Source organism: Micromys minutus (assembly GCF_963924665.1).
Source record: "Micromys minutus genome assembly, chromosome: 13".
Classification (NCBI taxonomy): Eukaryota; Metazoa; Chordata; class Mammalia; order Rodentia; family Muridae; genus Micromys; species Micromys minutus.
This window is the reverse complement of record NC_137982.1, coordinates 11,134,658-11,150,122: the sequence shown is the minus strand read 5'-3', so window position 1 is coordinate 11,150,122 and position 15,465 is coordinate 11,134,658. Positions and strand designations below refer to the sequence as shown.

General features: G+C 41.6%; 1 protein-coding gene across 1 annotated transcript; it reads left to right on the top strand.

Moving 5' to 3' along the window:
- Nucleotides 1-1,729: 1,729 nt before the first annotated feature.
- On the top strand, nt 1,730-14,732 carry LOC308429327 (N-acetyllactosaminide alpha-1,3-galactosyltransferase-like 1; the record flags this gene model as incomplete). Its single annotated transcript, XM_080928100.1, has 5 exons — nt 1,730-1,803; nt 3,285-3,320; nt 9,531-9,578; nt 13,519-13,656; nt 14,078-14,732. 5 exons carry the CDS (start codon nt 1,730-1,732, stop codon nt 14,730-14,732), a joined length of 951 nt encoding a protein of 316 aa, XP_080784226.1.
- Between the last annotated feature and the right edge of the window lie 733 nt (nt 14,733-15,465).

Here is a 15,465-nt window from a genome sequence, read left to right as displayed (position 1 = left end):
GCTCCCTTGGGTGTCACTGGGGCAACAGCTTCTAAAATTTCCATTATCAAAAGAATTTAGTGACATCACCAGGAGAGAAAGCTCCTGGCAACAGAAGGTACCACACAATACCTGAGCTGGTATTTTCTTTTCCTACCATTCCTCTTTACATTATCAAAACTAAAGGTAACGTGACTCAGGAGGAATAAATAGTTACAATTTTGCATTATTATGATAAAAATTATAGTTGGCTATCAGTCCCAAACTTTGACTCTAAAACTATTTTATTCAAAGCAATGAGTAAAATATCAGGGTGTTCTTGACTTTTGAGAATTATGTCATTAAGGTCACATGAACAGGAAATAATCTGGCTAAATGAGCCACAGTTTTACTTCATTCAAACTTTGTTCCAAAAGATCTTGAATTTAAATAGTGAACTTTTCATGTTCTTGGGACAGAGAGGTTGTGTCCGGCTACAACCTGGTATGGTATTATTTGCAGAATTTTCCAATAGAAATGTAAGCCACATTTGTTACCTTAAATATTCAAGGGGACACATTAGAAAGAGGCAAAAAGAAATGGATGAAACTTTACTCAAATATTTTCTTTAACTTATGTTTTCAAAATTTCAATTGATTAATACAAAAAAAATCAAATACTTTAAAATTCTCTGTCTCTCTGTCTCCTCTCTATATAGTCCTGATTGTCCTGGAGCTCCCTATATCCACCAGACTGGCCTTGAACTCACAGAGGACCTTCTCTTCCTTCCTTCTCTTCCTTCCTCCTCTTCCTTTCTTCCTCCTCTTCCTTCCTTCCTTCTCTTCCTTCCTCCTCTTCCTTGCTTCCTCCTCTTCCTTCCTTCCTTCCTTCTGTTCTTTCCTTCCTCCTCTTCTTTCCTTCCTTCCTTCTCTTCCTTCCTCCTCTTCCTTCCTCCTCTTCCTTCCTTCCTCCTCTTTCTTCCTTCCTCTCTTCCTTCCTTCCTCCTCTTCCTTCCTTCCTCCTCTTCCTTCCTTCCTCCTCTTCCTTCCTTCCTCCTCTTCCTTGCTTCCTCCTCTTCCTTGCTTCCTCCTCTTCCTTCCTTCCTTCTCTTCCTTCCTTCCTTCCTCCTCTTCCTTCCTCTTCTTCCTTGCTTCCTCCTCTTCCTTCCTTCCTTCTCTTCTTTCCTTCCTCCTCTTCCTTCCTTCCTTCCTCCTCTTCCTTCCTTCCTCCTCTTCCTTCCTTCTTCCCCCCCCCCCCACACCGTGCATACTCTTCCTTGTTATACTCTGTTTTCAAACTCTACTTTTTGGAGCATGAATGGTTCATATGCTCACAACTCATGTGGCTGGTGGCCATTGTATTATTAGGTACACACCCAAAACTTCATCATTAAATATATATTCAAGGAAAATATATTTATTTTCTGTGTTCCTCCTGTACCCAAAGGGAAAGCAAGGCCTGCTTTTGGCTGATGGCTGCCAAAACCCAGTTTGTGTGTTGATATCTACCACTGCCCTGGTATCTCAATGCATTAGTGGGAGCTTGATGCCTTTGTACACCTATAAGACTGTGTTTGTTTTGAGGCTACCAGTTCTGAGGTCTTGAAGTCAACTATTGGTTTTATTATCTTCATGATACACTTTAACTATAGAGCAATCTGAAGTTGGTGGCCCAATTTCTACAGTTCATTGTTTTAAGACACTGAAGAAAGTTTTTTTTTTAAACCTTTAATCAAAATCTTCCCCTGACCCCTCTATCTCTTTAGGAAGGGATGCAGCATAAAAAAGAAACACTGTTGTTAATTGTGCTTGCTGTATTGTTAGCACTCACTCAGCGCTACTCCAGGTAAATATGTAACCTTGATGTATCACAGTTTCTAATGACTGACACAGCTGACCTAAAGTGCTGGGCTTTTACACTAAGGCATCACAGCACTCTCCCATGGTGATGGCGAACATATATCTCAACTCCTTCAGTTTTTCAAAATTTCAAGAAGAGTTGATCAAATTCTTGGTGCTTAATAAGCCTTATGTCTAGAAGGAAATAAATGGCCTGTTTCCTGTGCTGTCATAATGCTGTGTAATGATGCTATGAAGAGATGAGACCATGAAAGGGCCATAGGGAGCTCCTCCCTGATTTTACTCAAAATTTAAAAACTTCTGTCTAATGTGTATGCGTGAGTGCCTGCATATACGTTTATGCACCATATGCATGCAGTGACAGGAGAGGCTGGAAGGAGAAGCTGGATCCCCTTACAGAGGGTTGGGAGCCATACCATGTGGATGCTGGAAACCAAAATCCAGGTTTTCCTCAAGAGCAGGCAGCACTCTTAACTGCTGAGCCAGCTCTCCAGCTTCCTATTCCCTCTCAAGGCACTCGCTTAGAACAATGTTTCCAGAACCTGCCTTTGATCCCAGCAAGCACTCAGATCTCTGAGTTCAAGGCCAGCCTGGTCTACAGAGTGAATTCCAAGACAGGCTACACACACACACACACACACACACACACACACACACACACCAAAAACAAAAAAACAAAAAAACAAAAAAACAAAAAAAAAACAAAAAAACTGCTACCTCAAAAAAGCAAAGCTACATTTACATTAGCTTGAAATTCAGTTCAATCTCTGTGCTTCTATGCCAAGTCTGCTTTCAGTGTATTAAACAAAAACACCTTCAAGACAATAGGCTACTAATTTAGGATTTTGTTTTGTTTTGTTTTGTTTTATTAGGGGGAAAAAACCTTTTAAACATCTAAGTTCTAATCATTTTTAATGAGGCTACTCTGTAGGGGAAAAAACAGTTAAACTAAATTAAAATAGCCACTCTCTAGGGGAAAATAAACAAACAAACAAAAACCATTAATATGCTAATGTCCCCAGACAGAAACATTTAAATTCTCAGCTCCTCTGTGCCCTACTCACCAAGGTCTTCTTTTGTAACAGCAGCACCAGCCATGGTTTGAAAGACAGCCGAGTGTGGGGACATAAAGTCCTTACAGTTAACCCCATCTATTTGGTATCCTAGTCTACATGTATTTGTCCTCCAGAATTGTTATATTTTAATAAAGGAGATTCACAGCCTGGCATTAAAATCTTAACACATGGCCTGCAAGCAGGCTTAATTCATCCCGTTTTACTGCTGCAGCCTTAAGCCAGGCATCGTGTTTAGTGCACAAACAGATGGAAGAGAAACTTCAACTGTTGAGTTTCGGTTGTTTTGTTTTGTTTTGTTTACTATATTTTTATTATTAATAAATATTGTGTTAATTTAAATTTTTTAAATTTAAAACTAAATTGATAAATTGACTTTTTTTTTCCCTTAAAGAACAAAGGATCACCTACAGAAGATGTATGCCTGCTGGTAAGGGTCTGTCCTGTGATGTTCTAAGACCTGTGGAGGGAAAAATGTTTGGAGCAAAATGATTTCAAATAGAGATGCTGTACAGAGAAGTTTGCTTTGGCCATAAACTTCAATATAAGCATCCCTGTTCAGGACAGTGATTGCTTTGGCTTTTTGTAGATGGTGATAGCTCCTTGTGAGCAGCCTGGGTTCTACCCACAAGACGATGAACTCTCTTTACACTTTATAGCTTCTTTACATATGTATCATGGCTTACAGCTTTGTGTTTTCATGAGATTTATGTGCGTGCAAACATGTCTCTGTGTTTATCCATGTTTCTTGGGACTTTTCTTTAGCTCTTTTTTCTTCTGTTTACTTGTTTTGTCCTATTCTGATTTTGTTTGTTTGTTTATTTATTTTACTATTACTCCTTAGATGTGTAGGACCCCCTTTTGGGGACCCCCACTCAAGTCTCAGGACACGGGGTTACCCAATGAAATGCGAGAGACCTTCATGTTGCAAAAGCACGAGGTAGTTTAATGACGGAGCTCCGGACTGATATGTATCTCACACAGGAGATAGAGGTATCATATCGACCAAGAGGCTCAAAAGTTGGAGGTTTTTATAATAAGGGAGTTGGGGGGCTAAGAAAAGCTTGCTCAACACTCACTGTAGTCGGGAAGTCTGGAGCCCGAGCCCCACACAATGACCTCTTCACCCCATTCCCTCTTTGTGAGAGGATGGGCTCTTTCAAGGACCTGGCATTTACACAAGAATTACCCTCCTAGGTTCCAGCAGTCTCAGGCACTGTGGTGTTTATACAAGATAAGTTACAGCTTTGCTAATGACTGTGAATTCCAGAGCTCCACAATCAATGGTGCCCAGGTGTCCAGAGGAGGCAGTTAAGCAGTTAAGCCCTAAATTTCCTAGCTAACAACTGACAAGATACTTCTCTCTGTCTGTTCACTCCCGTTTTCCATCTCCTTGTATAAGAGATAGCCTAGACAAATCATATTCAGACAATAGGAATCATTATTTCTCCTAAAAGAGTGGATTCAGCATTGCAGAGACTGCCAGATAGTAGAAGGTCTTAATTATTAAGGACTGAAATATACTAACCAGCAACAGGATTATCAGGCCTTGAATTTAGTTCCCTTTCAGATGCTTATCTGTTTTCTAACCAGAGACAAAAAGAGTGTGGATCCAGATGGGAAGGGAGGTGGGAGGAACTCAGTCGAGTTATGGTTGGGGAAACTGTAGTCAGAATATATTGTTGGGGAAAAAATGTGGGCAGGGAAGTCAGGGTTTGGTTGGTTGGTTTTGGTTTTTCTAGACAGGCTTTCTCTGTGGAGCTGTGGCTGTCCTGGAACTCACTCTGTAGAACAGGACATCCTTCACTCAGAGGTCCACCTGTTTCTGCTTCCTAAGTGCTGGCATTAAAGACATGTACCACCTCAACCAGCCTAAAAATCTATTTTCAATAAGAGAAAAAAGAATTTCAAGATGATGGATGTTGCTCAAAAATTTAAACCATTGATGCAAAACAAAGCCCCCATAAAGCAAAAGCAAACTTCTCCCTCTGTCACTACACAGTTTAATGCATTTAGGCACAGATAATCTGAATGTAGAAAGAGAACCGGGCGGATTCTACAGTGAAGTATCTTTGGCTAAAGATACTTCTGAAAATTAAGAGATACACTCTTTATTACCTTCCACTTTATCTCAAAATAATTATCACTCACAGGAAGTTGCACAGGAATCAGCTGATATTCACCCAATGCTCCCCAATGTTACAGCTCACATGACTATACTCCAAGTCAGGAAACCGACACCAAGGCAAGGTGCCTATATAATTTTGCCTTTTTATCATGTGTCAATAGTCATACAACCACAACACCAATCAAGATATACTACTTTTGCATTACAGCCCAAACTATCCTGTTTGGCGTTGTGTGATGCTCCCTGTTCTAGAGCCTACTTAATCTGGAGTACCACTTCTAATCATTTTTCTACCTCCAACAACTTGTAATCCTGAGACTTTTATAAACAGGGTCATAAAATACATAATCTAAGAGGTGTTGTCACTCAGCAAAATGCCCTTGACACACAAGTACCTTGTGTTTATTAACATTCCAAATGATTTTACTGATATGTAATATTTTATACATGAACATAGCAAAATTTGTCAGACAGATTTTAGTGTAGACTCATATTTTTCAAAACCTAGCTTAAGAAGGGTACTTTAGTGCTTTAACCTCCCTTCTAGCCCACTACCCACTAGAGGTAGTGGAAAGGAAAGGTTAATAGGGCAAAGAAGAGTGTGGACCTGTTTAGAAATAGTTCTTTGGGGTGAATCCAGTCTTTGTTGTCTGGATATCAGCAGTTCAGTTTACACACAGTAGCTAGATCCACTGTCAAACACCATTCACGAATCAGCAATGGCAGTCCTATCTGCAAGAAACTTTGAGGCCCTGTCAATCATCTTGAATTCTTGGGTGCCTCAAAAGGCCGCCAGAACACCACCAGAAGTTCTTTGGTGCATTTGTCTCTATGAAGTCATAACATCAAAGAGTGGCAAGGTGAACCAATGCCACAGTGTCCGTCCACTGTCTATTGGGTTATATTTATACCCTTTTCAAACATCACATGTTCTCTCAAGTGTCCACTCTAGCAAAAAATCATGTGCCCTTTTCCCAGGCACCTTTCAGAAAAACACCATGTGTCTGTTCTTAACAAAACATCCTCCCACATCTCTGCTTTCAACAAAAATATACTCTCATAAGACAGTTTAAAAACATCACATGACACAACTGAGTCTCCAAAGAAACCAGAAATTTCCAGTTGCTTTTTTTTTTTTTTTTTTTTGATTTCTTAAGTGATCTGGAAAATATTATGCTGCTTTGTTTTGGCCTCCGTGGTTCCTGATGAGAAACCCACTTGCTGAGTTTTTGTTTTCAACAGGTGAAGAATCATTTTATTTTATGTTTGAGTACTCTATTTGCATGAACACCTGTGTACCAAAAGAGGGCATTAGATCCCATTATAGATGGTATGAGCCACCATGTGGTTGCTGGGAATTGAACTCAGGATCTCTGGAAGAGCAGCCTCTTAACTGCTGAGACATCATCTCTCCAGCCCCTAAGTTCTGTGTTTTAGGGTTACCATTGCTGTGATGAAACACCATGAACAACTTGAAAAGGGTTTATTTGACTTACACTTCCACAGCATTGTTCAATACTGAAGGAAGTCAGAATAGAAACTTAAATAGGGCAGGAACCTGGAGGCAGGAGCTGATGAAGGAGCCATGGAGGGGTGCTGATTGCTGGCTTGCTTACTTACAGATTGCTCAGACTGCTTTTTTATACCACTCAGGACCACCAGCCCAGACATGGCCCCACCCACAATGGGTTCTCCTCCTCCCACCCCCCAGTCACTAAAAAAATGTCCTACAGGCTTGCCTGCAACCCAATCTTATGGACACATTTTTTTAAATTCAAGATCCCTCTACTCAGATAATTTTAGCCTGTGTGATATAGAAGAATGAAAATAGATCCATATCTATCACCCTGAACACAACCCAACTTCAAGTGGATCAAAGCCCTCAACATAAAACCAGATAATCTAAACATGATAGGAGAGAAAGTGGGGGATAGATTTGAATGCATTGGCTCAGGAACCAACTTCCTGAGCAGAACACCAATAGCTTAGGCTCTAAGATCAACCATAAATGGAACCCCATGAAACTGAAAAACTTCTATAAGGCAATGGACACAAAACAGCAGCCCAGGGTATAGGAAAAGATCTTAACCAACCTGACATCTGACAGAGGGCTAATATAAAAAAATATATAAAGAACTCAAGAAAGCAGACATCAACAAACAACTTTAAAAATAGGCTACAGCTCTAAAAAGAATTCTCTAATGGCTGAGAAGTACTTAAAGAAATGTTCAACATTCTTAGCCATCAGAGAAGCACAAGTCAAACAACTTAGATTTCATCTCACATCTGGCTAAGATAACACACACACACACACACACACACACACAGAGAGAGAGAGAGAGAGAGAGAGAGAGAGAGATTGAGAGAGAGAGAGAGAGAGAGAGAGAGAGAGAGAGAGAGAGAGAGAGAAGACCCTCAAGCAACAGAAAGCACATGCTGGTGAGGATGTAGAGCAAGGGAAACACTCCTCTACTGCTGGGGAGAGTGCAAATTTGTACAGTCACTTTGGAAATCAAAATGGTGGTTTCTCAGAAAGTTGGGAATTGATCTACCTCAAGCCCCAGCTATACCACTTCTGGGCATATATACCCAAAGGATGTTCCACCATCCCACATTAACACTTGCTCGATGATGTTCATCGCAGTTTTATTCCTAATAGCCAGAAACTAGAAACAATATAGATGTCCCTCAACCACAGATTGGACAATGAAAACATGGTACACTTACACCATAAATTCTTACTCAGCTGTTAAAAACAATGACATCGTGAAATTTGCAGGCAAATGGTTGGAACTAGAAAAGCTCAACCTGAGTGAGGTAACTGAGCCCCAGAAAGACAAACATGGTATGCACTCACTTAAAGTGGTTATTAGCGGTAGAGTAAAGGGATAACCATTCTACAATCCACAGACCCAAAGATGCTAAGTAGTAAGGTGGGTTCAAGAGGAGACATGTGAATCTCACTGAGAAGGGGAAATAGAATAAGCATGGTGGATGGATGGGGAGGTTCAAGGGTTACTGGATGGGGGTGAGATGGCAGGGGGACAGGGAAGGATCATGAGTGGGGAAAGCCAGAGGGAGAAAGTACAGAGAAAGACAACTGGAATGGCGTCTCTGGGGTAAGCTAGAAACCTAGGGCAATGGAATCTCCCTGGATCTATGAAAGTGATGTGAGCAAGGACCCCTAGCCATGGGGGATAAGGAGCCTGAACTGGCCATCTCCTGTAACCAGGCAAGACTTCCAGTGGAGGGACTGGGACTGCTCTACTTGCAGATGGGAGCTTAGCTTAGCTCTCTCATCAGAGAAGCTTCCCCCAGTGGGTGGAAACAGATACAGAGACCCACAGCCAAACAACTGGGGAATCCTGAGGAAGAAGGGGAGAGAGGATTGTTAAGAGCCAGAGAGGTCAAGGATGCCCCAAGAAAACCTACAGGACTAACCTGGATCTGTAGGGACCACGGGGACTGAACTGCCAGTTAGGGAGCCTGCATGGGACTGACCTGGGCCCTCTGCACATGTGGGACAGTTGTGCAGCGTGGTCTTCATGTGGGACTCCTAAGAATGGGAGCAGGGGGCTGTCTCTGACTCTGTTGCCTGCCTTTGGGACCCTTTCTCCCTACTGGGCTGCCTCTTCTAGTCTCAGTAGGAAAGGATGCGCTTAGTCTTACTCCAACTTGTTATGCAGGGTGGGTTGATACGAATGGGAGGCCTCCCCTGTTTTGAAGAGAAAGAGAGAAGGAGGGGACGTTCAGAAGGGAAGGTGGGTGGGGGCTGGGGAGGCCCGGGAGGAGAGGAGAGAAGGGAAATTTCAGTTGAGATGTAATGTAAATAAACTAATTAATTTTTAAAAAGGCATAATGCCCAAAATGATGATGATGATGATGATGATAACAAATTTTCCAGCACATACTATTTTAGCACCTCTCTTCCTCTCCTCTCCTTTTGAGATTCTAGTCACAAGAATGTTGCCTGTTGTTATGGCCCACCCCAACTCTTCAAACGTCTCTTTCATTGTTTTTAGCTTTTATCTTAGTTGTTCAAATGGTATATTCCACGTTGTAAAGTCTTTCATCTTTTCCACTCTGCTGTTGATCCCACCTGCCGACTTATTTCTATTCCCCCCCCCACTGTTGGTCCCACCTGCTGAGTTATTTCTATTCCCCCCCCCACTGTTGGTCCCACCCGCTGAGTTATTTCTATCCCCCCCCCACTGTTGGTCCCACCTGCTGAGTTATTTCTATCCCCCCCCACTGTTGGTCCCACCCATCCCACCTGCTGTGTTATTCTTTCCCCCACTCCATCCCAGCCCCATGGAGCCCACCCGCTGAGTTCTCTCTCTCTCTCTCTCTCTCTCTCTCTCTCTCTCTCTCTCTCTCTCTCTCTCTCTCTCCATTTGATTCTATTGATAAGATTTCCTATATCTGTCTCTTTGCACCAAACTCCGCCCATGGTAGATGCAGGAAATAGTCACTGAGTGGATGACCCCAGCTGAGTCTTCTCTTTGTGCCTAGGAAAGATCATTTGGAAGAACCTCAGCTCTCGGCCTGGTTTAATCCAAAGTAAGAACGAAATAACAATGTAACTCAGTGTAAAGAGAATGTTATTCTGCTATCAAAATGTAGATACTGGAGACACCTAGAGCCAGTTCGTTCCTGAAACATTTTACTTTTAAGGTTTTTTTTTCATATGATTATGATCTATTTTTCAAGAGTCGTACAGTTAAGTAATAAGAAAACTGTCATATTCGATCTGGTTTAACATTAGGGAGTTTCTCCCTGGTACTATTAGGGAGAAAATGTTTTTAAGTCCAACCTGAAAATGCCAATATTGACTCCTCTGAGTTTTAATTTACGATCACTGTAATTTGCATGTTAGTTATACAAACGAATGTTTCACTGTGACATTCCTACACATGTATGCAGCATGTTTTACTAGTGTCAAATCTTCTTACTGTATTCATCACCATTGACACTCAAGGGAGGTCACTGTTCTTCTGTAATGGTTGTGGGATATTTGGTTTTATGTTTGTGCGGTCTGAACATGTTTATAAAATGTTTACAGTGCATTTTTGCATTTCCTTGACATTGTGTGTTATTTGCGATTTGGGGTCTATTATATTCCAAAATATATAAGTGTGTGCACATGGCGTGTGTGCGTGTGCATGCAGGTGTGTGGGCATATTGTAAAAGTATAGATTTCTAACATGGGGTCGATAATTTAAAGACTTCAGATTTTAAGGCCTGGGAAGTTGGCTCTGTGTGGTAAAATGGATGCTGTTTATGTGTAAAATGGACCTGTGTATACTCGGTAACCAGCCTGCTCTCCCTGAGCTCAGGAAGTGAAGACAGAGGATCCCGGGGCAAACCGGTCAGCTAGCCTAATTGGTAAGCTCTGGATTCCAGTGAGAGACGGCCTCAGTACAGAAGCTGGAGGGCAACTGTGGAGGATGCCCCATGCCAATCTCTAGCCTCTACATGCACACGCATAGACATGCATCTGCATATATGTAAGCATGCACATACATGTATTCAACACACACATTACAGAGTAAAAGTAAATACACATAACTAGGGACTGGAGCGATGGCTCCACAGTTAATAGTCCATGTTACTCTTACAGAGGACCCAGGATTGGTTCCCAGCACCCATGTGGTGGCTCACAGCCATATAGAACTCTAGTTTTAGGGGATCCCGTTCTGTCTTTTGGCCTGATTTGGTACCAGGTGGTAAACATGCATACATGCAGACAAAACACACTTAGAAATTGAAAATAAATAAGTCCTTAAAAATAAATAACTAGGGGCTGGAGAGATGGCTCAATGGTTAAGGGCACTGACTGCTCTTCCAGAGGTCCTGAGTTCAATTCCCAGCAACCACATGGTGGCTCACAGCCATCTGTAACGGGATCTGATGCCTTCTTCTGGTGTGTTTGATGACAGCTACAGTGTATTCACATACAAAAATAAGATCTTTGAAAATGAATGAATGAATGAATGAATGATACAAAATTTAATCCCTGATTTAGACTATTCAATTACATTTGATTATCTTTCCATTTACTTTCCAATATATAGTGGGAGAATATTAGCAATGTTTTTCTTATTTTACATACTTGCTTGATGTTAATTTTGTAATATCAATATTTCATTCTTGGCTTCCATGCCCAGGCTTAGAGGAGCAAACAGAGACGTGGTTTATAAGAGATCAGGGATTGCCAAAGCTTCTTCGTGAAGTCTTCGCTTGGGCACTCGGGCTTGAATTCCTTGTGCTGGTACAGGAAGAACTTTCTCACTGAGCCGTCTCCCATGCCCGTTGCGTGTAGCTTTGCTACCCCACCTAAGCTCCCGGAAAGGACCGTTTGCTACCAGCCCTCGCCCAGAGAATATGGATCCGCAGATGAAAACATGGACACACACAGCTATTCAAACTCATCTTGCCTTTTGGGACAGTTTTTGGGCACTGCTTATGTCCGCCTGGAGAAACATGCCCTTCTCAATCTTCTTTGCTCTGTACCTCGCCAGGTGCCCTCAACTTTAGTTGCTCAGTAACACCTAAAGCTCTAGTCCCAGTTAAACATCCTCGACCTCCCGCCTGTAGGAGCGGCCTGGAAGGTGATCTCACATGGCCGGTCACCCTTTTCTCCCTTAGAAGCATGGAGAGCTCCCTCTCCTCTCTTTGTGTCCTATCTCGTCACAGCAGGGGATCCCAGCACCTATGAGCTGAGGCCTTTTCTGCGTTTCTTGGTTCAAGCCCCCCTCATTGCCATATCCCCCCCCCCGTCCCCCTCCCTCGCTGGAGCCACCACATGGCTTACTCTGCTCTTCTCGCTGAGAAACCAATTCTCCCCTCTTCCTAGATTTGAATTACTGCGCGTGTGATTCGTTCCTAGATTAATAGTGGATTCTCACCCCACGGTGGGCGCCATCTGTTCCGTGTAGCTTTGCTATCCCACTTAAGCTCCAGAAACGAACAGCACTAGCATTTGAACAATTGTGTGTGTTTATGTTTTCATCCACCGATCCAATATTCTCTGGGCAGGGGAGGGTAGTGCTGTCTGTTTCTGGAACTTAAGCATGGTAGTCACACGCAATTTCTCATCATGGATCTTTAAAATAATCTTTTTCTTTCATTCTGCCTTCCCCCTAAATTAGCCTGATTTGTTGAGAAAAAAACAGTAATCTTGAAATTGTTTCATTGTCTCAAATAGATTTGGGGGTGGGTAGCTCAATGGTAAAATATGAAGACCTGGGTTTAAACACTAACACTTCCAGAAAACAAAATGAAACAAAAGATATACAAACAAAACCACAATGGGCATTGTATAACCCATGTTCCCTACAGATTTTATTTGAATATATAGCAAACTTAATTTATCTCTCATCACTGTGGCAAAAAAATGTAGTCAGTTAGGTTTTTGATGGATCCCATGTAGCCCACACTGGTCTCAAACTTGCTATGTAGCTAAGGACGGAGTTGAACTCCTGAACCCCCCGCCTCCATCCCCTAAGTGGAGATTTAATACAAGACCATGTTAGGCAAGTACTCTACCAACTGAGCCACATTTACTACCCCAGAAAGTCTGTCTTAGAGTGTAGTTTAAAATTTGTGATTTAAATATAAGTGTATGCCTATACATTTTTAGTACAGGGGGAGGCTTAAAATAACTATATAAAATAAATATATGAGTTAAAGAATCTTTAAAACAGTAATGGCATATTTTTACTTTTTTTGTTACTATGTGATTTTATCAATATTATTAATACACTGGTAAGGATTGCCAAATTTTATCTTTGTAAAGATGTAGATTTGTACTTAAATCTAAACCTCATTTTATATACAACTCCTTCTGAGACATGTATCTTAATGTGCTTGATTTAATGCTTCGACTTCAGACAGATTATTTATTGCTACTAACACCGCCTTCCCGTTATCCATCAGAAACAAGTCTGATACTTTCTATTTGTCTTAGTGGTCTCATTTCCCCTGGCATCGCAGCTATGTGCTTAAAGCATAAAGGAGGGCTTGAAAAGGGAATAGCACATAGTGTGCATGTGTGTGTGTGTGTGTACTTGTGCATGTGTGCACATGTGCATGTGCAGGTCAGAGGTCGATACTGATTGTCTCCTTCAGTTTGTTTTTATTTCATGGGACAGATTCTCACTGAACATGAAGGTCACGAAGGGCTAGGCTGGTACTCACAGAGACCTAGGGCTCCTCCCATTTCCACCTCTATGTGTGCACCATGCCTACATTTTTTTGACATGAGCTCCAAGGAACCAGACTCAGGCTGTCACTTTTTCATGGCAAGCATCTTTACTGGGTGAGCTACATCCCCATTTCCACAAAGAGAATACTCTAGATCTTCCAGCGGTGGGGGTGGGGGAGGAGAAACAGGAATTAAAAACATAATAAACACCCCACAGTCATTAACTGCTGTCACTTACATACCTTGTCACAGTAAAGCTAATCTGCTGGGGTTTTGCTCTTTTGTGTTCAACAGAAAACGTCCTGATGTTGTAGCAACAACTGGTTGGCTCGCTCCGATCTTATGGGAAGGAACTTATAACAGAGAAGTTCTAGAACAGTATTATAAGAGACTGAACATCACCATAGGCTTGGCCGTCTTTGCTACTGGAAAGTATGCACTGCTGGTAGTTAGTTGCCCTTTATGTTCTGGAGAAATAAGGATGAGCAGCCAAAGTACGACTTCCTAATGAGTCTGTCATGGCTTCTTTCTGCCCTGTGTAGCAATGGATAGTGGTTATTTATTTATTTGTTTTTTTTTTTTTCCCAGCATTAGCTGAATGCTAGAACTTGTTCAAGGATTTTAATTACTGTCCAGTTAACTCTCTTTCCTTTTCTTCATAACAAACTTTATGTCTTTTCTCGGGTCCCCAAGCTTACCAGATTGCTTTTCACTGACCAATACTGCCGAAGGGACAGACACAAGCCTCGCTATCTTTATCCTCTTAAACACTAATGTCTTGTGTGTTAATTGGCATGCTAAATGGCACATATCTCCTGGAAATTAACAAAGTGTTTATCTTTTGTTTCCCTAGCTTTTCAAGTGGGTCCCTGAAACGCTTCATAAAATCTGCTGATAAGTACTTCATGGTTGGCTACAATGTTATTTTCTACATCTTGACTGATGACGTTTACAGTCTACCATACTTTGAGTTGGGTCCTCTTCGGACACTTAAAACATGGAGGTTCTCTGTAGAGATGTGTCAAGACTGTAATCTCAGAAACATGGGTAACATGAAAATCAGAATCATACAATATATACAATATGAAGTCAACTTTCTCTTCATGGTGACTGCAAACCAGGTCTTCAAGAACAACTTTGGAGTAGAAGCCTTGGGCAGATCTGTAGCTCAGCTCCATGCATGGTGGTATTTTAAAAAGCCCAGAGATTTTCCATACGAGAGAAGAACTAAATCTGCAGCTTTTATCCCCTTAGAAGAAGGGGATCTTTATTACCACCATGCCATTGTCGGTGGCACACCCCTAGATGTCTTAGATCTTATCGAACAGTGTATAAAGGGAATCACAGATGACAGCACAAAGGAACTGGATAGCACATTTGAAAGCCACCTAAATAAATATTTCTTTATCAATAAGCCCACTAGGGTGTTGTCACCAGAGTACAACTGGGATCCAAGATATAAAACTCCTCCAGAAATCAGGCGCATTAACATAGCGTGGCAGCCATGAACCACTTGAGGGTTGTGCTGCGGAGCTTATGAAAGCACAAGTCAACAACAGGAAATTACTCAAAAATAAAACTTTGAGAGACGCACAAAAGCATATGATCTTTCAGAATAAGTTGTCTTTGAAATTATAAGTCTCCTTCGTCTGAATAAAAGTAAATGGATACGTATTACATCTGAAATTTCATACATACATTATTAATATTTTGAGAATTAGTTTGGAGGTATAGTTGACTTTTTTATGAGGAAGTCATGCACATGTCAAGTAGATATACACAGGGAAGCTTAATACTCATGACTTTGCCCATTTTGGGGGCGGGGAGTATATTCCTTAGGGCCAATCTCCTTGATGAGTATTCCGTGTGCCTAGGGTGTGACTGAACTCAGGTGTGAGCTGAGGACATCCTACCACATGTAGATCTTGCTTTATTGCTAAGTATGATTAATTCATTTTTAAAAAATGTTTCCATCTTACTCTATGTGTGTGAATGCTTTGCATGCATGTGTGTCTGTGTACTCTGCATGCCTAATGCCCTCTGAGGCCCGAAGATTGGGTTCCCTGGGAACTAGAACAGCAGGCAGGTGTGAGTCACCATGTGGGCGCTTGTAACTGAACCTGGGTCCTCTCAAAGAGTGGTAAGTGCTCTAACTGCTGGGCCATCCCTCCAGCTTTGAGTTCATGTTTTAAAAAAGATATAAGAGTGTGATAAAATAAAATTTATCTTGTCCTCAAGGAC